Raw genomic sequence first — 27,508 nt, 5'->3', positions numbered from 1 at the left:
CCATTATCTACTAATGCAAATCATTCAGAAAGGTCATTTTAAGTTCCGTGGGAATGAGGGGGTATGAAAATGTGTCGTATTTTTATACCGCACATAATTGCTCTGGCATATTCTTCTCCTCATACTGCATCTTTAACTTATTTTACCTTCCTTTACTGCCTCCACCTCCTCCTCTCCTTCGTCCCATCAACACCCCCCCCCCCCCCAACAGAAACTCACATCTTGTCCTCCTATCGCTCCTCCACGTTTCACCTCTCCATCTCCTCTTTCTTTCCTCAGCCTCAGGGGACCCCAACATCTACAGGAAGCCTCCCATCTATAGGAGAACTGGTACAGTGCAGTTAGCCCCGCCTTAGCCTGCCTGTCCCCCTGTCAGTTTAGTCATGCTGTGCTTGAGTACTCAGTGTAGATGTTTTTACTGACCTATTGATGTTCTCCAGCAGCCCCTTGTGATTTAGCTTTGATTAGTATTGATGTCCCAGTTATCATTGAAATTGAAGATGTCACAAACAAAAACCAGATGAATGGAAAGGATTGATGTTTTGCTTAAAAATGCACAAAGGAGATAGAGTTCAACTTGTGCAACTGGTTCAAAATTGAGGATAAGGATCAATCAGACTTATTGCACTAGTAATGTTAAAAAAAAAAGAGAGCAATGTTTAGTGTGCTTGCCACAAGCACACATGCATGCCTGCCTCTGCGTGCGGTCCCCGCAGCACGACAGGTTCTTGTCAGCAAACAGGGCTGGAATAGGCCATGAATGAAGGAAAGGTTGCTCAGGCGTGACAAGTGTTGAGTACATGGGACTCAGAGGACACACAATTCAGCCCGAACAGAACAGAACAATGGAACAAACCACAGTGGAAAACTGCATTACAACTGGAATTCATATTTGGAGAATTCTTTTATTTTCTCAGCCCTAGCCTTGTTAGCCAGCGGTCAGTGTGCGGTTTAACAGAGAGTGCGATTGTGTTTTTTAAAGTAAGACAGCTGTTGTGCTTGCTTTTCTTGAGGGGAAGTCTGATTTCTTAATTGTGTGGATTTATGTTGTCGTTCAGTCAAATAGCATGGCAGTGCAGTTAACGCAAGATGCTATTTTTGCCCTTTTTTTTCACAAGTCATTAAACTTAAATGCAGTTCAGCCATCTGGATAGTGTACTTGAGTATAAACATTCATAAGAAAAAGATCCCCTCATCACATTACAGTGCTAAAGGCTTTTCAGCTGAGAGTCATAAGACCTAAGATTTTGATGGAGGGTAGTTCATTTGTTGTTGTCCTGCATGTTCCTCTGTACTGTGCTGGTATTTGTGGGTTAGTCAGTGAACTGTGTTGACCTGTGTACAGACACTTTCACCCGTCTATGTTACTCAGCTATAATTAGTACATCACTGGCCATAATTTATCACATTTTGGTATATGAAGTAATTAACATTTCAGCATCAGCTCTTAATAGCAAGTTCAAAAACCTTTCAGCTTGGAATGTTAGAATGCTGACATTCAGCGCACACTTCGGCATCAAACATATTGATCCCTTCTGGTGCTTCCTGAACAGCTGTTAATTATTAGTCCCTCTTGTTTCAGCACTGAACATTATTGATGTATTTTCAAAGACAGAACAGACACGTGGTGTTCGAAGGCCCGTTATGTACTAATCAGTTTACAAGTTTGCTACCTGTATAGAAAAGAGGCTGTATGAACCCATGTTTTTTTTTGGGGGGGGTGGTGCGGGTGTCCTTATTTGCTGTACAGGTAGCAAAGCTCTGACATTGTCTCATCTCCCTCTGGGATGCTCCAATAATGTTTCCCTTTTCTTTTCACCTCTTTTTTATTGCATCCAATCACTTTTATTCACTTCCCTCCACCTTCTGCTCCACTTTACCCCGGTGACCTTGCCACTGTAAGTATCTCCCTCCTCTCGCTGTTTCACTCACTGTCGGTAGATAGATATTCCATGCGTCTGTCTGGGTGTGTGTACAGTATGTCACTCTCTTTCTGTGTTTGTGATCCCATGTCAGTACTGTACAGCCATACCTGCAGTGACAGACGTTTCAGCCCACTGTCAGACTTTTCTTTGAATGCGTGTGTGTGTGTGTGTGTGTGTATGCGGCTTGCCCCACTGCCGGGCTGACGATGTACGTCCCAAAGATGAGAGTGTCTGCCACCGGTGTCATGCATCATGTGTATAGGAATTCAATGGATCATGGATTGGGGCTGGCATGGCTAATGGCTAACAGAGTGAAGAGCGATCTATCTGACATTACACTGCATGTCACCACCATTGACTTCCATTGACTGTGCTTTAGTGCAGAGTGGCATCAATATCATCGCCACACACCACTCATGAAATGACTGTGAGCCTCGGGCCAAGCAGTAACTGAGCTCACTTTAATACTGGCTATTTTCATGCTCTTGGCTGAAATATTGATCTTCTCCGACAGGAATGGTGGGATGATGACTGTGGATTTGTAGAGTAAATGTACTCTTTTGCCGTAGATCTTTGTAATGTTCATTCACACCATTTTCCTCCTTAGCACACTACAGTGCACTGTCTTGAAGCGATAGTTTGGTATTTTGGGAAATATACTGATTCACTTTCTTGCTGAGAGCTGCATGAGAAGATCAATACTACTCTCATGTCTCTCAGTTAATATGAAGCTGGAGTCAGGATATGTGGGGAACGTAGCTATGTTCCCAGGTTCCTGTGTTCCCCAGTTCAACATTCTGTTAACACACATTTACCCTCCTATTACATCTGGGTCAAATTAGAACCTTTTAAAGTTAAAATATCTCTCTCTTGTTTTTTACTGGAAAAAGGCTTTGAGACACAAGCCTAACCCATTTAATTAGTTCCCTCAAATATAGGCCTATTATACTGAGAGCCATATGGCAGTGCTAGGGAACAGAAAACTCCTTTGAGGAGTTTGCACAGTAGCCCATGTCATAGTAAGCAAATACAGAGCTGGGGAACTTCTTTTTCAGGTTCCCATTATGTGTCATATAGAGCTGGGAAACACTGGACCCAGGGAACATGGAATGACTGCTTATGGCTGGCTTAGGTTAGCAATAAAGACTGCAAGCATGAGAAAAGAGTTAGCCTGGCCATGTAAAAAGGTAATAAAATCTGCATGCCAACACCTGTAATACTAATTGACATGTTATATCTTTATTTAATGAGGTTTAATCGGTTCAAAAACCACAAAAAAACAGAATGACTGGAGTCACTGCTCCTAGCCAAGAAACAGTCTGGCACATAACCACCAATACAGGATATCAGGATATATTGTTCTTGGCGGGAGTTAGATGAGAAGAAAGGTGCCAACAAAGCTGGAGCCAGAGAACAGTTAGCCTAGCTTTGAATGGAGACTGGGAGCATGGGAAAACAACTAGCCTGCTTTGGTCCAAAGTTGTTAAAATCAGCTGATTATTACCTCTTAAAGTTTGCTGAGTAAGACATTATACTGCATCTTGTTACATCCATACAAAAACAGAGTACAATGACTTCAGGTAGCCCTGTCACCACGAGGCTGTCAGTCAGTTAGCAGAGAAGTCACTGCTCCAAGCCATGAACTACTCCAACAAACATAAACACCTGTAAAACTGCAACTTGTTTTTACACTTTGGTTTTTTATGGAGTAAAGAAACAATAAATGGTGTTATTTAGTGAGCTTTAGAGGTGCTTAACCATTGCATCAACAGGCTAGCTGTTTGCCCATTTCCAGTGTTTATGCTAAGATACAGTAAGATACAGTCTCTCTGCTCCAGCTTCATATTGAACCAACTGAAATGAAATCCCGGCAAGAAACTGTGTGAGCATATTTTCCAAAAAGCCAAACTACTCCTATTACAGAATTACCAGCTTCCTCAGTCCAGCCTCTTTTTCTTTTCTTTCCTAACTCTCTCCATTTCTTCACAGACAATCACGTGGATGCAGCAACCAAAAGCAGGACCAGTGAGGACATCCTCAGATCCTCTAGACTGTCCACCTACTCTCCTGAGCCATACGCCCAGTCAGAGTCTGACTACTACCCGTACACCAGCTCCCCCAAGGGTAGGAAAGTTTAATTCCACTCTTGCTTTTTAAAATTTCTACTGGACCAAACACAGACATGGGAGACATACAATTCATTTTGTGAGTCTGTGTTGTCATATTTATTCACTCAGCCACCCAGTTACTGCATTCCACTCCGCGCTCTGTATTCATAAAAGGGAATGTCTTTTATCTCTTTTCTCTCTCAGCCTATCGGGCGCCGAGAAGACGCTTCTCGACAGGAGGAGATGAAGAGACTTGGAGTCACAGTCTTCAAAGAGTAAGAGCTTCATTATTTTCCGCCTCACTTTCTTCAACATCGGGTTGAAGAAAGTCCCCTCCTCAGAAACACCAATAAATAATTTACTTTTTATGGTAGGGCGCTTAAACTATTCTCCTTTTCTTTATTTGTTTCTCTCAACATCTTTGCAATCGCTGTACATTAAATTAGCAGTTTTCCCTAATGTCTCCTTCCATTTTTCTCCTCCTCATCTGCCTCTTTCCTCACTCTCTTTCCTCCCAGATTGGGAGTGGCATCGGGAGGATGATCCTGAAGGAGGAGATGAAAGCCAGATCTGGTTCCTATGACAACGACCCCTGGGGCAGTGCGAGGAATTCTCGTAGTGGGAGCAAGGAAACACTCAACACTACAGGCTATGGCACCACGGCTTACAACAACACTGTCAATGGCTGTAAGGATCCACCCTGCCCCTTCTGCATCTTCCCTTTTTGTCTACTGTGCCTTCTGTTTTTTGCGAGTTTATAGGTACCACCTCCACAAGTTTTTCTGAGCAGCCATGTCCCCCCAAGCAAGATCACATATGATGCCACATGGGGCTTTTTACGAGCCTCAGTATATATTGTCATTGGGCTTTGGAGTGAGGGGCAGTGAGCTTGTGAATGCAGGTCAGAGAGGGTCATGGCTGCTGCAGGCTGGGTGGTTTATTGAGATGGAAAGATGCTGAGAGGGGAGAACAGCTGCTGCTGAACCTGTGCTAGGCCAGCAGCAGCAGCAGCACCAGATGTGGCCTGTCATTGTTGTGGGGATATCTGATCACACTGATTCTTAACATTTCAGGCTACAGAAAACAGAGTGTTCAGCCAGGTGTGCAGACATGCCAGATGTGATAAACCAGACCCAAACCCACCAGAGTTGTTCTCTGTTTGTAAGGGCCAAGCTTCACTGGTCGTGCAGCGTACTGGGAGAGTTATTTTAGCCCCTGACATTCAGACACCAGTCTGTCTTCATCTCTATCCAACTGTTCCCCCTTTTATGCACGTTTTATTCTCCTCCTTGCTCCATCTCTTTTCCCCATCTCACATGCTTCTTCCAGCTTTTTTTTCTCCTTCTCCCTCTCCTGGAATCACTCTCCATATTCTTCGCTGTTAATCTATCCATCCATCTATCTGTGTATCTATCTCACTCCCTCGCTCTCACAGCTGGTGTCCCATATCCTGTTTTATTTATGAGCAGTAAGATCTCTCATTAAAAGCCTTTTCTCAGATGGGAGGGGACACAACTGAACGGGACTCTGTTGGCTGCGGTTGAAAGGCAACAAAGGCTTGTACCCATACAAGCTGTGCTGTGCGATTAGATGGTGGAACGTGCAGTGTTTTTTTGTGCTGGTGTGATTGTATGTTTTTCTGTTTTTTTTTTTTACTTCCCTTCTTCCCTGAACCAGTCTTGCCTGGCCTCTTTCTGCCTTACTGCCCCTTTGATGTTTTGTATTCCTCTCGGGGCTTGACTGGTACCCAACTTGCTCCTTTTCTGCTTCTTTGTTAAGCCTCTAACTAGACAGATGGCTGTTAAATCTCTTCAGCAATTTTCTGAATATTCTTTTAGGGAATTTAATCGAAGTTTAGAGCAGGGCAGATTAAAAATGCTGTAGCATTTGTGTTTTTTCGCAGTAAGGCAGATGTCATGTAACTCTGTGTTTTCTTTATTTCACAGCTCCCCGATCTCAGTACAGCACTGATAGTGGTGAGTTCATAATTTGTATTTCATAAATATTTCGTGGCTGTTTTTGAATGGAGACTGGCATTAGTTCATAAATGATGGGGTTTGTGCTGGATTCAATTACTCTACATCACAAAGCTCCAGTATTATGTGTACACATCTGGAACTTTGGGAATTGTTTTAGTTAGTCATGAGCGCCATCTTCTGGCATTAACCCGACACAGTTATCTGGTTTCAATGTAGCAAACTGCATTCAAATTATTTGATATTTGGCTTGACTATGGTAATATTTAACTACTTTTTTCTGTATTTTAGATTTTGTTTGTAAGTCTGCCTCACTACCAGGATATGGACGCAACGGCATCCAGAGGGTGAGACCACAGTGAACAAGACATGACATGATTGATTGATCTTTCATCTTTAAAATTGATTCTGTTTTATTAGGCAACTGAATAGTGTCACTGCTGTTTTTATTCCCAAACATACATATTTTGCACAATATTTTAGTTTTAAAAAAATTACATTTGGCTATTCTTGTTTAACTCGCTGTCCCCTTTTTGCACCTGCAGCCTCAGAGTGCAGACTGCTATCAGTACCAGTACGACAGTGGCAGTGAGGTCAACTGGGGAAGCAAAGGTAATTTAATATGAATTTAAAACACCTACCCTTTATTAGACTAAGGCAATTAATTCAATTCTTTTTTTCTATTGCACTGACTTGATTCTCTTTCTCTTTTCTCCCAGCAGAGTACAAGGTAAGGTTTTAACATAGTCACTTGTCTAATTAATTCCATGTTAGCCTATATGTTGAGTAATCCCAAGTATTAATATAACCATGTCTCTGAAGTCTGATAAAAGCATGGCTGTCTCTCCTTCCCTGCAGATTTACCCCTATGAAGCGCTCATTGTCACCACCAGAGGGCGCAACAGGCTGCCCAAAGATGTAGACAGAGCCAGACTAGAGGTAAGTTATGAGTGAGTCTTAATGCGAACTGTGCTGAAAGGTTGTCATCCCTGGTCCAGTTAAAAACTGCAGTTGCCAAGGTTTTTGAGATGCTAAGGTTATAAGTTCGCCACCTCACCCACCTAAGAAAGTTAGAAATGAGTAACAGCCCAACATTGGTAATGTGTGTGCAATTATTGAATATAAACTGTAGCTACAGACCTGTTGAAAAGAAGAGTGTAATAGATAAATGTGAGTCTTAACGTGATAACCATGTGTTGTCTCCCTGTGTTCTCAGCGTCACCTGTCCCCAGAGGAGTTTGTCCAAGTGTTTGGTATGACAGTGGAAGATTTTGACCGTCTGGCTCTATGGAAAAGGAATGAGCTGAAGAAACAGGCCCGACTCTTTTAGTAACGTGCAGACTTCCATCAGATACCTGCCATAAGCAGAGCCGGAGACTTGACTGACTGTAGGAAGAAAAAGAGAGCGGTAGGACGTTTCACTGCCATGGCTGAGAACCTGTTCTAGATCTCCTCACACGATGAACCAAATTCTGGTCACACCAGCGTGGACTTCTGGGACGTTGAGGGAAGACCACAGAGACATTATGCACAGATGGACTGACAGACTGTTACATGGTTGCCGGTGCAACTGTGGCTGTGTGCTGGAGTGGAGTGTATGCAATAGAGACTGTAGTACAGTAGTGTTGTGCTTTTCTTAAGCCTGATGGATGGAGGAAGGCATGACTGTGCCCCTATAAGGCCACATGAGGGGATGTCTGTGACCAGAGCCGCAGTACTAAAACATACTGAGGAGAATTTTGGCTTTGCCTTATTTGTTATGCTCTCTTAGTTATGAGTGTGCAGCACCAGCAATCTGAATGAGTAGAATGTAGATACAGTATATCATTTATGACACTTTATCAGTGTGAATGATTAGATGAGAGGGATGAGTGTGTGAGCATACAGCATCACTTTAGTTTGGTTTATAAGGATGCATTTTGTTTACCTATTCCCTTGGTTTTGCTCTTTCACATGGAATACTGTGTCCCTCTGGTTTACACTAATTGATATAGAAACAAACTTGAAGCAATTTTAGGTGGACACAACTTTTCCAAATGTTTGTGTGACCTGCATAGATTTGTGTGAAAATGAAAACCAAAGTGAGAATGCAAATATACAGATTAGCAGATCACTTCCATGTAATGTTCTGGTCAAATAGTCAAGGGTCACCAATGGATACAGTTCACTGTGCAGCTGTATGGTAACCTAAAAGAATGTGCAATCCACTAGATTTAATAGATACAGGAAAACACCAATTCAGCCCTCCTGTTCCACATTTTCCTGCTCATTGCAATACAATGATGACTATATGTTGTAAGATGAGGACTATAGTCATCCATACATTTACATTCATTATTATTTATATTCTTTTAGAATAATAATCCAATAATTTTGTAGCTACAGAGATTATATTCACTCACAATGAAACGCTCTGCAAGGTATTTAACACACTGACAAAGATCCAGGGTTGTTGAAGACTTTACTCTCTTTGAATACTGTTATTTTTGATTTTGTCACTAAAATTAAACTTCAAATCAAAATCAGTCTCCTCTGTTTTGTGAATTATCCATTTGTAATACACCTGCCTGAAGGATCAAAAGATTCTGTACCACTCTCGTGTTTGTGTTGTGCAGCTCCATGTTGCCAGTAGCCATGATATCTTAGCCTAGCATAAAGACCGGAGACACAGGGAAACAGCAAGCCTGGCTTTGTCTATAGGTAACTAAATCCATTTAGCATCTGCAAGACTCTCTTAAATTAAATTGTACCTTGTTATATATCACATTATATTATTTAATCTTTTCAGACAAAGTACAGAAAGTTAACAATTTCCCCCATTTCTTCGCTGGAATTAGTTGCCAGGCAACAAGGAGATAGACTGCTAACATAGGTAGGTAGATTTTGTTTCCTCCGGACATAGCAGGCTAGCTGTTTCCCCTTGTTTCCGGTCTTTATGGTAGGCTAAGCTAAACCAGCTTGCTGGTTCCAGCCAGCTAAGTTGCACATTTACTCCCAACGTGTCATACTCTTAATTTAATATTAGGATTCACTGGACGTAACACTATCCAGATCTATCTATAGTAGCTGTAAAAGTAGCTGTATTGGTGGGCAGACTTTAGGACCCAGCAGAGAAGCAGCCTGCCTCCAGTTCCCGACCTGCAGGTCTGTTAAGTATCCACTGTATCTGTCAGCGGTAGCTCGTCTACACGTTTTCACACACTCACTCATGGGCCTGAACTAAATTTCAACAACACACATGGACAGCATCACCGGCGGAATGGACCCAAACGGCACCAAATGTAAGTCTACTTCTCTACCCACTGCTGAAGAGAGATTTACTACTAAGCGAGTGTTCACTGTTTTGCGGCTCTGAGCAGTTTGGTAAGGTTTATTTAGATTTGCATGTTTACTTTCTGTGTTAATTGGCCACTTCAGAACGGTGGGACCCTCCTACACATCCACCATGTGTGTTTCCTTCCTCCCACACCTCTGACTACAGCCCCCTCACTGAAGATCCCTACACTTCACTGGTTTTACTGTAATCTAATATTGTTGGGATTATGTGTATCTAAACGTTACATTTTTCAAAATCTCTGCCCTGATTGCACAATTTGCCTCAGTGTCACTGTCTCAAATTTCCATTTTCTCCATATGACTCCTAACAACCAGTAATCACTTGTCTGAGAATACACATGAAGGTGCTATGACACTTCCTTTTCCTCTGTAATATTCCCTGCTTTTGTACGATAACACAATGGTAGCACACTTTAAAAATATAAGTAATGTTGATTCAGTCTTCGCCCAGCTGCTTGAAGAGGCAGAAAACCAAGTGCTGATCCACAGTCTGATTGTTGTTCTAGAAAGTGAATCCCACTCATCCTCAGTCCAGTCAAATATCTGGATGTGGAGATGAGATATTTGGAGATTAGGTGGTCATGGTAATCGTTGTTTGATATTGGACACCACCTGCAGAGAATTCTTCATAGAGACCCACTGGACATCTACATTGCTTTTGTGTTGAAATAGCTGCAAATACAAAATGTGTTTCCGCCCCATGTGTGTTTTTTTCTGGGAGGGGTGCAGCTTCCCCCCCACCTGCACAGTACAACATTTTTCCACATTGTAAAAGAAAACAAATACACTTGCCTCCCCTCCTTGTGGATTTTGGCGTGAGGTTAGAAGTGACAGCATTAACAGGGCAAGGTGTGACCCAGCGCAACATTTGAAATATAAAGTTATGATTTCATTTTATAGTTGCTTTAAGTTGCTTGATCTGTTTTTACACTTGAGCTGATGTTGCTGTATCATGTTACTGTTTATAGAGCTGGAAAGACTTGAGTGCTTTTCACAGACTTGATGTGAGCCGCCAGGCAGGTAAACATGTGATAGTGATTATAAGGACCAACTTTATGGGCATTTTAACTCGACTTACTAGAGGTGAAAGGAAGTGGGACAAACTGCTACATATGGTCCTGTATCTTCTCTCTTCTCTTATTTCCTGTACCCTTTACCAGTCTCATCACCTACACGTAAAACCTTTTTCTTAGTCTCTTCTGCCTTTCTTGTCCATGATTTACCTCTTTTCCATCCTTCCTCAGCTTGTCAGTGTATGTGGATTATGTGGATGTTACCAGTGTGTTTTGTATGGTATGTACACAGAGTAAAGTAGGAAATGCCTAGGTTGGGAGAAACTTTCATCCGTCACTTCCATCTCTCTCAACACACACATAAACACACAGGAATTTAGCTCGACTGACTTTCTGTTTGAGCTTTGTGTTTCTGTGTAAACACTACAGGAGAAAACACACAGTGATGGCTGATGATCCCTGGGGAGCACCATGCTGTTTATATGGTCTTTAAATGACCTGATTGGCTGGCCACTGCTAAATTACTTTGCCTTGGTTTGTAAATAAATTACATAGGGCAGCAAGTAATGATTATTTCAGTTCTGATTGAACATAAATTAATTGTGAATAAGAACAAATGCTCATGACAAGGTCAAAATGGTGCTCTTCATTGTATTATTTTGTCTGGAAAACAATGATTATTAAAGCAACACTAACTGACTTTTTGGCCTTATGGGGGCAGTACAACAGCTGTGAACATGACACTGATGTACTGTATTATCACCATATGAAGTTGATATGAACAGGAACATGATAATAAACAGTTGCCTTTTTCCACATCCAGCAGACATGGATATTAACATTCTTTTGGAGCCATGTTTGTGTCCACCTGATGAATGTCAAGTCTTGTGGTCACTGTCTGTTTAGCCCTAACTTGTTTCTCCATTAACACTGGATAGAAGTGTTTGGCTTTTTAGCTGCTAAATGCTAAAGACTCCATTGTGCAGCTAATTTCTACAAGAGTGGTGGGACTGAACCAAAACATTAAAGCTGCAAGCCATCAAAACCAAAACAATGACCTGAAAGACACTAAAACTGTCTGTTGAACTAAGCTAAAGCTAATGTGAAATAATAATTCTCAGTAGGATTAATACTACAAGTGATACTGTTCATTCATGACACCCATCATTTGTTAGTGTTAATTTAAAAATACTAAATACTGCAGCTTTAAAATTGTTGTTGATTAACATTCGATTTCCATTCAGTGGATTAATCAACAAATTGTTTCAGCACTTGCTTTTCTGACTCTAAAAGCTTTGCTGTTTGGAGTTACATGAGTTCAGATATCAAGTTTGTTTAGACTGATGAATGGCAGGTATGAGCTTGAATGGTGGGAGCTTCTTAATATGCACTCTCCAAGCCAGCTGTAGCAGCAGAGCAATAAAGGTTTTGTTTCCACAGTCACCTCAGCGAGAAGCAGAGGATCAGGTGGGTGTGAGAGAGGGGAGAGGCTGTCCCCGCAGAGGGAGCATTGCAGTGGTGGGATTGTCTGTGATTTAGCCCCACAGACATGATGAATTGTGGCTATTGTCAGGGTGTTTTTGAGCATATGGAAGAGCTTGTGGTCAAAACAAGGATTTGCTGTGAACTCTACATTCAGAAATGAAACTTACTGCTCATTTAAGCACAAGTCTTCTGCATGCTCATGAAATCCCTGCACCATCTATGCCTTTCCTCTAATGAGATGGTTGGAGTGCTCCACATATCAACATTCCTCTGAGAAATCTGTAAAAAGAGAACCTGTGTGTGTAAGAGAGAAATTTAGAATAAATAACAAATCATTTTTATTTGGCACAAAGTTGAATCTGAAGGCTTGTTGTGAACTGATTTGATTGTATACAATGATTTTAATTGTAAGCATTTGAATTGAAAAACATGCTTTAGTGGTTTTAGGTTAGTAGGGCAAATGAGCACAATTAAAATGCAGTCTGCTGCCGTCATCTAGCCAGTGGTCAGTGACCTCATATTTCTCAATATGCATGCTGAAATCCACATGTTCATGTAACAAAAGCAGTTTTTGTTGAAATGGTTTGACTCCAACGTTTATATCGTCATTATGGACTATTTCAGTATGTTCCGGCCTGGGTCTTACTGTCATAGTTTTAGTTATTGTAATGGTGTCATTGTCCTGATTGTGGACACAAGTCCTCAGTTAGAGCAGCACAGTGCAGTCCAGTGCAGCCACAGAGACAATAGCCCTCACAACTTTAATAACTCGTCCCCTGTGATGTAAATATGTTTTTTATTTAGTCTGATGTCTGTTTCATATCCTGTTGCAAAATATACCTGCACGTACTGTGACTGTGATTGGACTGCTTAAAAGCTGCCTGCTTTCTGGCGTAAAGCTGTTTTCAGTGGAGTACTCCTGTCCACTATCTCTCCAATGATGTGGTGGATACTGTGTTATTGTAACCAATTGGAACACTAGCTACAATAATAAGTCTCAGGATATAAAGAGAGGGGATCTCCCTTACCTCAATCAGACTTTATCAGAAATTCTTAGACATAAAATAAGCGTGCAGACATGCTGACGCTTATACATACAGTACCTTATATTGCATACCATAAGATATGTTCATATGTGCCCCATCATGCATGAGCTGTAAATCATGCATGATTGTGGACCAGCCCTATAAGAAGTGGAATTCCCCTCCTTAACCCCAGTGAAATGAGGAAATCACTGTGATTCATATGGCTGAGAAGTGTGCAGGGTATTCTGTGTCATTGTGTGTGTGTGTGTGTGCATGTGTGGTCGTGTACACGTGCATTGTGTATAGGCAATGGTCATTCTCTGCTTAGCTGTTTATATAGGGTTTCCATGGAGATGTGCTGCACAACATTACAGCAGGGGGACTATAGAGAGTATCTGACACTTTTCTTCTGTTGCAGAGGGTGAAAAGTGACTCTGCCTGGGGTTTATACGCACACAGGTATGTACAAGCAGCATATTCTGAGGGAAAATTCTGATTTATTGCAGAGTTGGCAGAATATACTCTTAGACTCTTAGATAGAATAAGATGTGTCAAACCTGTTATCAGTTAGGTTTACTATATGTCACTTGACAACAGCCAGTAATTTAGCACTGATATATGATTCATGCTAATATACAGGTATAATATATGTATTTTCTGGCCTTAATGATGAATCCAGAGTAGCAGTTCAAACAGTACAGTGTGCAGGTGGTACTGACAAATGTGGTTCAGGTATCTGTACAGAAGAGTTGAAACACACTTGCTGGAAAACTATCTAAGGTACACAGTCGCTTTATCCCACAGACATCTCACTATACATCAATAAGAAGTTTAAAGATGAGCCAAGTCTGTAAATGTCTTCCTTGTGTTCATTTCTGAAGCAGAGATTAATTCAAATGAAAAAGACATATGATACAGACATTTAATAGGCCCCCTGCCCTAGATGCTTATTCCTTCCCTTTTTGTGTCAGTCCGTCCTCAGATTACCTTGCAAAAAATTTCAGTGCATGTAGTATTTTTTGTCTCTTAACAGGAAACTCCCTCAATCTTGTTAGCTCACTGGTCCAACAAATAATGTATAACTTAGTGTTAACAGCCATAAATACTTACTCTCTGCAGCTCATAATGTGCATTTATTATTGAAACTGTGTTGAGTGAATTTGGTGGTCATTTTGTGTATTTGTAATGTTCCAGTGTAACGTTCATCTTTTTCTACTGATGAAATACAACATACCTTTTCCTTTGACACTGTCAGTTTTCTTTATTTATTTTATTTTCTTTGACACTCTGCTGCTTTGAAAACTGACACCATAAGTGATGATTGATTCTGGAAAAAAGTGAAATTGTTTCAACTCAAGATGCACTTGTCAACACATTAACAGAAATACTAGATGTTATTCTGTGTGGCCTTATTTGTACGTCATTTATTCAGCCACGTGAACATGGTAATTTAGTAGTTATATAATAATGACTGTAAAAAGCTGTTTAGTCTTCAGATATACAGTATGCACACATTATTTGATCAAGGTGTATGATCCATTTACACGGTAAACTAGAACACCAGGGATGTGGAGCACAGTCAGTCGGTATTTATTTTTTAAAGAATTTGCTCAAATGATTGAGGTTCCCCTTATTATAGCTATCTCAACAAGGAGAGTAATGCAAAGCTGCTTCAGATCATCTTCAAGGAGAATTTGTACATGTAATGAAAAGATTCAGACAACAGCAACCAGAGACTGAGAAAGCGTCCTAGTTTTCTAGAGAAGAACTGAAGACAGTGCTCCGGTCAAAATCCTATTAACACAAAAAAAATTCCCAAATGGAGACAAAGCGGCCCCTTTTCCCCTTTGTGCTTGTGTTACTGTGCAGTGAGTGCGTGTTTGCAGGCAGTGCATGTGTGTTCTGTGTATATTACCCTAGTCTGTGCAACATCAGTAAAGCAGCACAGCGCTTCCACTTGCAGAATAGCATCTTTCTCAGTGTGTGAATACTTTTCTGTGAGGGAGACATAGCATTGTGGTGATCTCATAGGAGTCAGGGCAGATATGGGATCAGGATAATACTGTAGGGCCTTTGTCTGGCAGCAGGCTGAGTCAAGCCCTCTGTGCCATCCCAGACTTGAATAAATCAGAGAGAAAAATGAGAAAAAAGGAAGGGAGAGACATTGGCCACATCATGGTCAGTTTTGTGACCTTTGACCCTTGACCCAAGGCCATATTGAGAAATACCCAGATGCATCCAGTGCCACCTGGCTAGTGCTATCATTCCATTATCAGACCACCTCTACCTAACTGTCCATTTTTTAAATGCTTTTTTGGGTCTCTGGGAAAAATCAGCTTATTCCATAATGATTTGGGCAAAAAACAAGGAAATCCCCTGGAGAGTTTCTCAGTCAGAGCTCTAAACCAGCACACTTGATGATCAGCTATTGACATGACAGGCAGGATGCAAAGGATTACAGGAGACATGAATCTGAGGGCATTAAGAGTTTTTTGGGAGGAGGAGGAGGGGGCACTGTCACAACAATGGAAAACCCATTCTGACATAAAAGGGCATTAAGAGGTATAAAAGACTTACTGCCTGTTCTCTACCATGTCGCACTATGCACAATGAAATAATTTCCATGGTACACATCTTTGTTCGTGCTGCCCCACATCTGTCAGATTGCTTATTGGGCTGATAATATGTAATCTCATCCCAGGATTAAGTTTGCTACAACAACAACATACAACAAGAACAATGAAAAAACAATGTAGCATTAGGCGGGGAAATGAGCAGCATTGCTTTACTAACCTGACCTTTAACTGGGGCTATTGACCCTCCCTCACTGCTGAGATAGCAGATCCCTGCTATCACCACTGCTTCCCAGATTAGCTCAACTGTAGTGAAGCCATGGGGAACTGTGTGTGTGGGTGTGTGTGTGTGTTAGATTGCTTTACTTTATCTGTGGAGTCTGAAAACTAGGAGCCCATTACACTTGTGTCGGACAGCTTTGTGGGGACCAAAATGCTGTACCACACAAGTTTAAATGGCTGAAGATTTTGTTTTGGAATTATGGTTAGAACTAGGTTTAGGTTAGGGGTGCGTGTGTGTTTGTGTGTTTGTGTGTGTGTGTGTGTGTGTGTGTGTGTGTGTGTGTGTGTGTGTGAACATCAAAAGCTTCAGTGCTCCATCCCTGGCCTTCAAAAGCCAGTTAATGGTTTAGCAGGTGAGCGGGAGAGCACAGACCCATAATTCTCCTACTCTGTCACCATGGAAACATCCCAGCAGCTTAAGAGGGCTAATGACTTTAAGTATATTTCTCTCTCTGTGACAAGCTCGTTAGAGTGGCCTAATTAGATGAGGATGCACGTTCAAGCTACATGTTTGTTATAAACGTTGCCTGCAGGATACATGTGTACACACCCAATTAAATGATGCATATAAATATTTGCAAAGATGGGATGAATTCAACTGGGTCTTGTTATTCTTAAAGTAAGAGATACAACTGAAAATTAATAGGGCTGTGGAATATATATGTGCTCTGAATACTTGAAGGTTTTGCCTAATTTAAGATCATAAAGTGAATGTTTTCAAGTAAGCAATCTGCTGAAGTGTCACCATACGTTGGTGTACCAGCCAATTATTTGGGTCTGAAGAAAAAAACTGGGACAAAATACTACCAACTGTAACCACAAAGCAATTCAAAGCATCTATATCCCTAGACAGTCGCCATCTCTGTTATATACCTATACTGATGCGTAAACTCTCTGCATTGAGTGTCATGGAGTGTGGTATCCATGCTGTATTTTATGACAACCCGAGGCATCGTCCCGTGCGCAATAAAAACAGTGGGCACAACATGTTTTTCCCCCTCTTTCCTTAATTTGTGTACCTTTACGACTCCTCCAAACCAAATAAGTTTTTCCACATGTGCCTCTCACCTGCTTCTCAACTCCAGCAAGCTTTGCAGTGTACATTTGCTATGTATGTTGATTATTGTATGTTTGTTTGCTCACATGATAAATGTCCATGTCAAAGCTATGAGAAAGGAATTCTCACTCCCAAGGGGGACTATCTGCAGCAGCTAAGTAAAGGTTTGTAATAATAGTGTATTTCAAGAGCCCCATTATATTGTCATACCTTTGAAATACAGTTGTAGAAGTAGGCACATTCAATTGTATCCAGCGTGGGATCTAGACAGTGCATTGAGAGTGGGGTCACCAGAGACGGTACAGTAAAACTGGGATTGGGTCAGCTGACAGGAAGAGGAAACAGAAGGACGGAGGTGATAGGTGATGTCATCAGCAGGAGGAGGAAGCCATCTCTATAGGGGGCACATGGGGCATCGCAATACAGTTGTTCAGCCCATTAACCAATGTAGGACAGGAAAAGTATTTTGTTGGCAGCATGCAGAATGAGATGGAAATCTGTCTCTAAGGGTCTTCTGTAGTTAGCTTGTCAGAGCTGGCATGACCTTTATCCTCTTTGATGATTCTCAGCCTTATCTCGGTATGTTTGACATCGTTTGACGAGACTTTACGCTATCTGCCATCTGGGCCTCTACTACATTTATTGGTGATTTTCCAATGTGCTTCCATTTTCCTCCTTCTCTTGGGAATCTACTGTAATTTCCTGGACCCTCAAATGAATAAAGAAAGTTAAATAGATAGGCAAAGTGCCAGTAATAATAAGGAATAATAAGGAGTACTTAAACCATCATTAGTTGATTTTTTGGGGTCAGTGGAGACAAGCTGCAAACACAGTCAATGTAGCAACAGTTAGCTAATTACTCATTTAGCAAATCTGGAGCAACATTAGCATTCACTTGGAGTCATATGTCTGTCTACCTAATGGATATAAGTCAAATATTAACTCTTCTTTCAGCTGTGTCTTTAATCAACTGTTGAGGGAAATATCTGAAAATACTGAATATAATTGCTTTAACAAATCTTAAGCATTCATAAATGACAACTACACTGGCCAAATAGTTTCAAAATTGAATGTTGGGTCACAGATGCCATCATCGTGTAGATTTGTTTCCACTTACCAATGAACCAGAACAGTCTCTGTTTACCTATCGAGGGCTCCGGAGATATCAGTTTGTGAATGCCCAGACATGTTTTGTGCTTGGGAGAGGAGAACCGTCACACTTGGGAAATGCCTGGAATCTGAGGAGTAGAGTGGGAGGGGATTTCATCATGATAGGGCACAGGCTGGTGAGAGAAGACAGTGTTGGCACAGCTCTTAATGTTAATAAAAAACCTCTGGCCATCTGGCTTACCTCACCTTTGTTAGCGTGCAGGCTACACACACCTCAGTGATCTAAGTGGAGCCAGGGGGTGTGATAAAGCCTGCGGTTTTAGAACAACAGATATGACATCTCTTCTCTCATCTGCGTCTCTTAATGTTATGATTCAGCTATTTTCTTTAAGCAGTCAGGTCCCAGCTTTGATGACTAGTTGGATGGTGGTATTTAGATAACCCTCACACGGTATGAAGATAACATTCAAACCTCTCCTGTGACTCGCTCGACAGTGATGAGACTCCCACACTGTTTTTTTGGACACCTCAAAGTCTTCAACCTGCAGCGCTCTTTCATGTCAGATCAGGTTGGGAAACGGCTGTATGTCCAACATGTCCAAGGACAATAAGGAAGGGGAGACTTCCAAGAAAAACTCAGCAGTTTTCATTAGATTCTGATCTCTTGTGGAGTTACAGATGGTACAGTCCTTTGAGGTTCTCACAGGAGCTTTGTCTAACAGGATTCAACTCTGTATGGTATACATGTATACACATATACTTATGTTTTAACTTGATTAATGAATCATTTTTCTAGAATAAATGTCAAGTTTAAATGAAGTATTTTAGCAATCGCCTATCCTGAATACCCCTGGTATTACTCAAACACATGAGAGCTATGTACCCAGTTGCAATGAGAGTTGAAAGTGATGTGTATTTTACAGCTTAGTGTGCTTTCCCGTCCCTCCTCTGGCATCCACAGTCCTGTGTGAGTTCACAGATTCACTGGGAAGGTCGCGTTTAGTCACAGTGTCAGGCCGTAACCAAGCCTAGCAGGGTGTGTCTGTGGCATCACAGCTAGAGAAGACTTTGGAAAAGTTGGGAAACACCATACTGTATATATGCCTAAGGGAAGGAATGGTCTGTGAATGAAATTAGACAGTAGGAGAATTTCCTGTCTACATAATTAGGACATTAATTTTCCATCTTCTTCACTGAGATCCCTGGGAGTGTATATTTTTAAATCCTCTGTGTGACTCATTCATTGTCTGTCATTCACTGTCAGCTGGTATTTCTACAGTGTTTCTATACAAAGATTGCCTTTAATTCAGTAGATCTCTTTTATCATTACTGTCATCTCTTCTCTGTGAGTTAAATTATACTTTTTGAAGTCTTAGTAGCAGCGGGGCAGGATCTCAAGTTTATCTCATCTTTAAGTTTAAAAGTACCAAAATCATGAGTGCGCACTAGAAGAGCTACTGTATACTAGACATACTAGACTTATACTACATCAACAAATATCAAGGATTTGGTAGCCTAGCTACATTTTGAATCAGTGGTACACTAGATGAGAAGATTGATCTCACTCCTGTGTCTGTACAGTAAAATACTATCATACTAGCATCAGTCAGCCACTGCGGAATGCATGCAGAGGAAATACTAATCTTCTTATCTGCTGTACAGACACCAGAGTAGATCAGTCTTCTTATCTAACTCATGGCAAGAAAGAGAACAAGCATATTTGCCAAAATATAATCTTTTAAGTAAAGCGTGTTGAGTAGGTGAGATCAAAAAGGGGTCAGACTGGGATTAAAATCAACATGGATGCTCATCTAGTAACTTCACAGTGATGGAAGTGAAGTCTACAGCCAGCTGACACTGATTTCATTCTGCGACTGACATATAGTAAAAGCCTATGCTCAGTAGACACGATGTGTTTTGTCTGTGAATTTCCGCATTGTTGTGCATATATGGCTGTGAATTCATCTACATGGGCTTGAGAGATTGTTGGTGCAGTATTAGTGCCAGTGTGATTGAAGGCAGCACGTTGCATCGTGTTGGGACATGAGTGTGCCTCAAGGCAACAAGTCATCCACGTGTACCTCAGAAAAGTCTCAACTTGCCTCTGCCTATGCTCCACAGCCTTTACTCACTGTCTCCTGAATCTTTCACTTTGTGTTTTTGATGCATTCAAGATAAAGAAATGACCAATTGCAACATCAGTGGAGCCATTTTACTGTTACATTTATCGGTAAATTATAGTGGTAAAGATGCTCTAACAATACCTCACTGTATTTGGTATGTCAGTGGGTTCACTGGCATCCTTTGGATGGCAGACTTTGTGTTCAGCTAGTTAAATATTAATAATCTACACTGAAGGAAAGAATGTGAAAGAATAAAGAATGTGAGTTAGCTATTAGTCGACATGTGTGTGTTTACACAGCAAGCCTTTCCCAGGTGCTATACGATCCCTGGGATTACAGAGCAGGGGATCCAAGAGGGCTAAACACACACACACACACACACACACACACACGCACACACACACCATGGTCTCCCTACCCCCCAAAAGAAAAGAGAGGAGGGGAGAGATGGAGTGTGGGAGGGGGGTGGAGGGAGATAACAGATCAGAGGGAGGAAGGGAGAGGTAAAGGAAGTGTGTGTGCAGCAGCAGGCAGACTATAGCTCACCTACAACACAAAGACTTTACAGGGGACACACACACACACACACACACACAGGCGGGGAGGCTTTGACTCTGGAATATCTCCTATCGTAGCTGCTTGTGTATGAATGAACTGGCTTTACTCCTCCATAACCTTGGAAAATGGTGGGACTCTCATCCACTGCTGTTGAGGGTAAGTCTATATAGTTTATCAGTAAATTAGACTAATAAGCAGGTAAATCAGCGAAGGAGCAGAGATTTGTTTGGATATGCAGACATCCTGAACGATGTAAATACATACAGGCTGTTGAGCTGTAAAGTTGTTGTAAACATGAGACTGTGAGATATCAGGTGATGTTTACTTCATGCCTCAAGCATCATCCCAGCTTGCTGAAATACCAAGAAATCCTGGATTGTTGAGAAAGCAACTGTTTGCCATCCAGACTCAATAATGCAGCATTGTAATTTTTTAAAGCCTCTAAAGAGTCTTTTTGAGGTTTCAAATTCTTGAGTGGTTAGCTGGAATGTCTGCAACAATATTGTGAAACCAGGTTGCTGCAGAATGACTGAATTTTGTCACTTATGAAATACTGGGAAGTTAAAGTGTGTGTGTGTGTGTGAGTGTGTGTGTGTATTGCATGGCAAGATATGTAAGCTCAGCATGAAGAAAGCCTTTTGGCATGAAAAAAATATCTGCTTACCCGACTGAGGTCACATTATTCTTCATATCAGGGTTTGTTGGACATGTTAGCACAGGTGCTCAACTCACTGACATTATTTACCTCCCCCTCCTCCTTCCTCCCCTCTCCCCTCTTTCACTCCCTCACAAAGCCTGCTAATGTAAGCCTCTTTTAAAAGTCTGAGTCTGCACTGTTAAACAAACTGCTCTCTCTCCCTCGCAAAAGTGTACACACACGCACACGCAAACACAGTTTGCAGAGTCTTGCACTATTAACAAGGTGAGGAATGTGTCTGGTGTTTAACAGCTTATTGTCAGGCGAGTGTGAGGGGGGCATATGTTTGAGTGTGTCCAAAGCTTTGAATAGCTTTACACATTCCCGTAACCATCTTTTGTGGCTTCAGAGATTTTATTTTTTGAATGGAATATCCCCTCATAATGTTTTTGGTGAAGCTTAAAAGAACCTGAGGTAATCAAAGTTTAGATTAAAGTCATGCTTAGTCCTTCTTGTAGCTGCAAATATTCTAATTTTGCCTTGGTGTGGCTTTGATTAAACCATATCCAACCTGTTCTGATGTAGTGTTATTATGATATGTGAGCTTGTGTTTAGTTTCCCTCAGGTGCTGGGATCAGAATCTGTTTTATCTGGCAGCACACACACACACACACACACATACACATACACACACACACATACATGAACAGTTGCAGCAGAGATTTAAAGGATCATGCTGCTTTAGATGTGTGAGAACCCATGTGAGCAGTGTAGTGTGTTACAAAGGCATGACTGGTGACTTAAGGGTGGTCTTATGTGCTTGACACGCCAGATACTACGCAATAATTCCTCTTTGCTCATTTTGGCGCTAGCACAACAACACTGCAATCGATAAATTCAATAATCAACTTTTTGGAGCTGCAGTCCAAGTTAAGTAGTTTTTATGAGTGCTGTGTCCTACTTTACACCAACTGTGTTACATTTGATTTAGTGCTGAGTGGTGTGAATTTCAATTTTTCTCCGCAGCAAATGAGTCATGCTGTGGATTGGGTTCTGCCTTCCACTAGGTTAGGGGAAGCCCAGCGGTGCGCCAGAGCCAGAATCTAAACAGCTGGAACCTCTGGCAGAGAGGCAGCATTCGCCAGGCCAAGACATCCCACTCTCATGAGTTTCCTCTCCTTCCCCCTAAGCTCCATTTCCTCATTTCCACTGGGTGAATCAGATCTTAATGAGGAATTCCAGGTCCCTGCGAGGAATTAACTCCTCATGCCCGCTTCTTCTTCTCATAATTTTATTACAATGGACGGAAACTGCGCTTGTAAAGAAGACAGAGTGGTTAAACAGGCAAAGGCTAACACACACCTACTGTAGCTCTTGTGTCTCTTGACTGTAGCAGGGCATTGTTAAGCCCATAGGAAGACCCACCTCAGGAAAGTATGTCTGTCTTCAAGCAGTGGGCGCAGTCTGAAATGTGGGACACACATCACTGACAAACACCAGATACGTCTTCCAGCAGCAGTTGTCAGTTGTGCTTACTTAGGGGTTAACTGTGTCAGAGTAATTCATCAGACAGTCCAACGCTCTGCCTAAACTCAATATGCTTCATAAACCTGCACACACACACACACACACACACATACACACACACACTTTAGTGCCTTTTCTAGACAGGTACACCACTGCCCACTTTTGACACACCTCACTAAAATACACCACATATAAAGCTTCCTGTGTGTTTTTACATTTTTGTGCATGTGTACGAGTCTACATCTGCATGTAGTGGTGTTTGCTTAGTGCAACAGGTCTTGTTTCCATATGACTGCCTATCATGCAAAGAATTTTCTGGCTCAGTGGCTGTCCCGTGGCTGACCCCAGCAAGATGCACGGTTCAGCAGGTCTAATGCGGCTGAACTGTGAAAATGGGTTTGGAAGGGATGAAGGGGGGTGGCGGGGGGGCTAGTGTTACAAGTGCGCCAGCAGTGACTCAGCCAGTTGTCAGGTTTCTCTGAGGAGTTTTTAGGATTATAAAGATACAAGTTGTAATGAAAATGACAGAGAAAGAATGGAAAGACATGGGGATTCACTCACTGGTGGCACTTGCTTGTATCTGGCATGAAATCAGATAAAGGAGGAATTCAGACATACACACATCAGCAGCAGCAGGTTGCGGATCTGTTCTCAGGGTGTCCAGCAGCTGTCGGGGGGTGGGAGGCGGTTTATTTAAGTTCTGTTCTGAAAACAGGGAGTGGGCCAGTCCCACCTCTCAAATCAACACATGATGTGAATCATATATTCCTTTAAGCTGAGTCCTCAAAGCGTTACAGAACCCTGAGAAAAGTGTGTTTATTGCTGGAGGTCTCAGGATCTGAGCCAGCTCTTGCTTTTGCGAGTCCATCACTTTAAATCTCCAACTGTTCAATAAAGATCAGGTCCCTGTAAATTAAACTCTGCTTGCTCTGGGCTTTGTAAAGTGGTCCCTCAGTTATTCTTGTCAGAATGTCATGTTTCTGCCAGCATCCTTACAGCACTTTTAATTTACCCTCTCAGCACTGAGCGTGACAGTTGACTGAAATTTGGGTTTGTGCCCATCTGTCGGTGAGCCAGCAATATTTCAGAGCTGCAGCAGAAACTTTTAATGTGGGATGTCCTGTTCATATTGCTGTATAAGAGTTCTTGTTTTTGGTAGCTTCAGCTCCACTTTTCTTCTTTAATCAGCAATTGGCAAACTGTTCCCTGTCACTCCACTCTTTTGTTGTTGTTTAGTCTAGTAACAGCCAGAAGAGGAGAAGAGGCAGACTCTGTGATAAGATGGCAGATTGGTATTGACAAACTGTGACAGAAAATGAAAGGAGGACACAGGGAAAGCAAAGCAGAAAAGAGCCTCCCTGACAAACTCCTGGGGTTTGTTTAGACTTTTCAGCCTGACCTTTGCCCTCTCTGCTGATACACTGGACTCATGCCCTCCCACCCTGACCTTTGCCCCTCCCCCTGTGCAGCCATGGAGGTGTTGGTGAGTGAGCTGGGAGCACTGCTAAAGATGCTGGACCAGGAGAACCTCAGCTCCTCCACACAGGAGAAGAAGACCTCAGTGTGGAACCTCCTACAGCAGATACAGCCAGCAGGTCAGAGAGAGGAGGAAATGACTTTCTAAATCTGTCAGATGTTCATATGTTATCATGTGGAATTTCATTGTGCAGACATTGTTTCATTCTAGCCTTCATTCAGACGCAATCCTAATTTTGGGATTGACATTTTGCAAATTATGTTTAATTTCCTCTTCCTCTCCTCCAGTGTCAGGAACAGACTACATCTACATGAACTCAGCAGTTTACAGGAATGGAACCAGCTTTGTAGAGTCCCTGTTTGAGACATTTGGTGGGTTTGAGCTCCAGTGTGATGCTGTAAAATATAAAAGTTACACTGGTCATGCTACCCTTATATACACAGTAAAAAGTGTAAGTGTAATTCTATGTTGTTGTCACCTATAGACTGCGAGCTTGGAGACCTAAAGGACGTCACAGATGATTTGAAAGATGACAAGAACACCCAAACTGACACTTTAAAACAGGCAAGTTGCCAATACACACTTCCCTAATGTATTCCATTCCATAAATATCAATTACATGTGAAATACTGGCTTTAAACCCTGGGAGTAGGATGACCCTGTGTGTGTGGGATGTATGTTGTTGCATGTCCATGTTTTCAGCACTCAAATCCAAATCCAGCTTTGCAAGGAACTATTACACCTCTAAGTGACTTGGTTGAGAAAAAGTAAAGAAAAACAGAGAGATTGTATTCCCTGTTCTGGGGGTTTCCCATATACTCTGCGAGCTGTTGGAAGAGTTAAGATGCAGGGATCCGCCCCAGAGCCCATATGTCTAATTTATAGATACCATTTCGAGGTTTACGCTCTGTATCTCTTTGATGATGTCGTTCTTTGGGTGTGAAAAAAAAAAACATCTTTCATGGTTGTGGAGGAAATCGGAGAGTTATGTTTGTGTTTGTGCGTCTCCTTTAGCAGAGCTGTGCAGACTCCCCAGCCCTGCACTCGACTGACTCCCCTCCCCCTCTGCCTACAACGCCTCCTCCTGAGGAGTATTATGAGGAGGCAGTGCCCCTCAGTCCTGGCAAGATGCCTGAGTACATCATCACTCGAGGTCAGCATCTTCCCGCCTCTGCTGAACTCAGTGCCCTTAGTGTCATTTTGCTGTAAAAACCTCAAAGTCAGCACTCAGCACTTAAATTACACAAACATACTCATATAGCTCTAAGCATTAAAGCATTAAAGTGTAATTAGTGTTCTTTTTCTTCCGTTTCCAGTCAGGCCCAGTCCTCCCAACTCTATAGAAGATGGGTATGAGGATGCTGAAAACAACTATCCCACTACCTGCATAAATACACACCGTAAAAACTCCTGTGAGTTAAGTTCCCCCACAAAGTAACCAGATTACAGGATAAAAACTGCCTCTTTTTTTTTTTACAAATGCAGCACACTTTATCTTCTCCGTCGCTGCTTTCCCAGACAATGATTCTGACGCTTTGAGCAGTTCCTACGAGTCTTATGAGGAGGATGAGGAAGAGAGGAGCCCTGGTGTCCAACTCACTCATCAGTGGCCCTCGGACGAGAGCTCCATGCCTCCTGCCAGAGACTGTCGCATCTGTGCCTTCCTGCTGCGCAAGAAACGCTTCGGCCAGTGGGCCAAACAGCTCACAGTCATACGGGAGAACAGACTGCAGGTGAGAGGATGTACATTCACATATCAGTAAATGATACTCTTAAATTCCATATTTCTCTCCTTTAACCTACCGTATCCTATGTGTCTTCCTTTGTGCAGTGCTATAAGAGTTCAAAGGACACATGCCCCTATGTGGACCTGCTACTGCCCCAGTGCACTGTGGTCTATGCACCAAAAGACAGCAAGAGGAAGCACCATGAGCTCCGGTTCACTTTGCCCAACGGTGATGCACTGGTGCTGGCAGTACAAAGCAAGGAACAGGCCCACAGATGGCTCAGGGTATCCTGTACTTTTAAATTATATGTATTAATGCAGGAGTACAGACTGGTAACGCAGCCAGCAATCATGTTGGCAATCACTTGAAATGGGTTTGACACACCTCAAAAAGAATTTACGGTAAAATTGAGACTGACATGTGTAAAATAAACCCCACAGGTTGTTAGAGAGGTGAGCGGTCAGAGCACAGGGCCCGAGGAATCTGCGTCTCCCATCATTCCAAGAAAAAACGAACTTGACAAGGTAAGTATGTAGAGAGAGGATGTTTGTGTAAGCAACGTTCCTCTAGTTTCTTTTCCTCAGGACAATAATTCATCCTCACAGCTGAGGTGAGGAAAAGTGGGTTGCAGGCAGCAATTGTGTTGTCACCATCAATTTTCTTAAACAATTGCTTGGCTCGCCACAGTGCACAGCGATACCTGTATTTGGCTTACAGAACAAAGAGGAGATATGTAGTGTAATTGGGTGTTAAGACAGAAATGATAGAGGTGGGCGTGAGGCTGTGTTGGAACAGGCAGATCTTCTTCTAAGGTTACAAACCTGTCAGAACATAAACTGCAAAAAGGCTCTGACATCATAAAAGCACAGACTGAAGAGAGAGCAACCACAATAAAATTGGTTGGAGAAACGGCAGGGGGTAAGACTGTTTGTCTCTTTGTGTCATATGTTAGTGGTTATGAGACTGCGTGTAAAAGAATGAAAGAATACAGAGGTGGATACATGATCACTAGCAGACAGAGAGAGCCTGTGTAGGACTTGGACTCCGCTGTTGAAAGTCTAAACCTGTGTTTGTGTGCTTCTTCCTCAGAGGTTATCTGCAGAGAAGAACACATCAGATTCAGACAGTGTGGGTGTGTCAACCGGAGATAACTGCAGAGAGAACGGTGAGACAAAAACAACCTCAAATCAATACACCAGCTGCTTGACAAAAAACAAATGAACTCAAGGTCAACTTATTAGCTTTTCTTTTTCTTCAGTGGACAGAGTTTGCTCAATTGTCATTACATGACTTTATATCTATACTGCTGCATTCAGGTTGAGATAGGAGGGTTTCTTAATGTTTACAACTTGAGAACTGGAGGCAAGTTCAGTGATTGCAGAGTCGGACTTTGACATGTTAGAAGTACTTGACGATATATCAACAATATATAAGAATCTGGGTGTAATTACCCTGAACGAAAAACTTTGGCTAACATGAGGCATCCATATTTATTTGGTTGTCAGGCGCTTCTCTATTATTAAGTGCCAAGTCGGATATATGAGAGCTTTCCGAAACATCTGACTTTCC

At 42.0% G+C, this 27,508-nt stretch overlaps 2 protein-coding genes across 9 annotated transcripts in view; both read left to right on the top strand.

Moving 5' to 3' along the window:
- Positions 1-8,822, top strand: part of ablim3 (actin binding LIM protein family, member 3) — a 43,795-nt gene extending 34,973 nt beyond the window's left edge. Inside the window, exons 14-23 of one of the 3 annotated variants that reach the window (XM_018675491.2) lie at positions 280-330; positions 3,933-4,049; positions 4,238-4,308; positions 4,552-4,720; positions 5,980-6,009; positions 6,301-6,356; positions 6,555-6,621; positions 6,732-6,739; positions 6,868-6,948; positions 7,226-8,822. In XM_018675491.2, the coding sequence (XP_018531007.1) occupies positions 280-330; positions 3,933-4,049; positions 4,238-4,308; positions 4,552-4,720; positions 5,980-6,009; positions 6,301-6,356; positions 6,555-6,621; positions 6,732-6,739; positions 6,868-6,948; positions 7,226-7,339 (764 nt within the window). In that variant the 3' untranslated portion in view covers positions 7,340-8,822. Of the gene's footprint in view, positions 1-279; positions 331-3,914; positions 4,050-4,237; positions 4,309-4,551; positions 4,721-5,979; positions 6,010-6,300; positions 6,357-6,554; positions 6,823-6,867; positions 6,949-7,225 lie in introns of those variants that run through there. The other 2 variants (XM_051072195.1, XM_051072194.1) reach the window with 2 other exon arrangements.
- Positions 8,823-9,152: 330 nt separating this feature from the next.
- The window catches only part of afap1l1a (actin filament associated protein 1-like 1a), a 26,024-nt gene continuing 7,668 nt past the window's right edge, over positions 9,153-27,508 (top strand). Inside the window, exons 1-10 of one of the 6 annotated variants that reach the window (XM_018675499.2) lie at positions 9,153-9,290; positions 24,205-24,330; positions 24,500-24,583; positions 24,697-24,776; positions 25,230-25,365; positions 25,529-25,624; positions 25,731-25,945; positions 26,044-26,223; positions 26,380-26,463; positions 27,029-27,104. In XM_018675499.2, coding sequence (XP_018531015.1) covers positions 9,248-9,290; positions 24,205-24,330; positions 24,500-24,583; positions 24,697-24,776; positions 25,230-25,365; positions 25,529-25,624; positions 25,731-25,945; positions 26,044-26,223; positions 26,380-26,463; positions 27,029-27,104 — 1,120 coding nt within the window. In that variant the 5' untranslated portion in view covers positions 9,153-9,247. Of the gene's footprint in view, positions 9,291-20,530; positions 20,728-24,204; positions 24,331-24,499; positions 24,584-24,696; positions 24,777-25,226; positions 25,366-25,528; positions 25,625-25,730; positions 25,946-26,043; positions 26,224-26,379; positions 26,464-27,028; positions 27,105-27,508 lie in introns of those variants that run through there. The other 5 variants (XM_018675498.2, XM_051072193.1, XM_018675501.2 and 2 more) reach the window with 5 other exon arrangements.

The sequence above is a fragment of the Lates calcarifer genome, linkage group LG8 (assembly GCF_001640805.2).
Source record: "Lates calcarifer isolate ASB-BC8 linkage group LG8, TLL_Latcal_v3, whole genome shotgun sequence".
NCBI classification, from domain to species: domain Eukaryota; kingdom Metazoa; phylum Chordata; class Actinopteri; family Centropomidae; genus Lates; species Lates calcarifer.
This window is presented reverse-complemented; position numbering and strand designations above follow the sequence as displayed.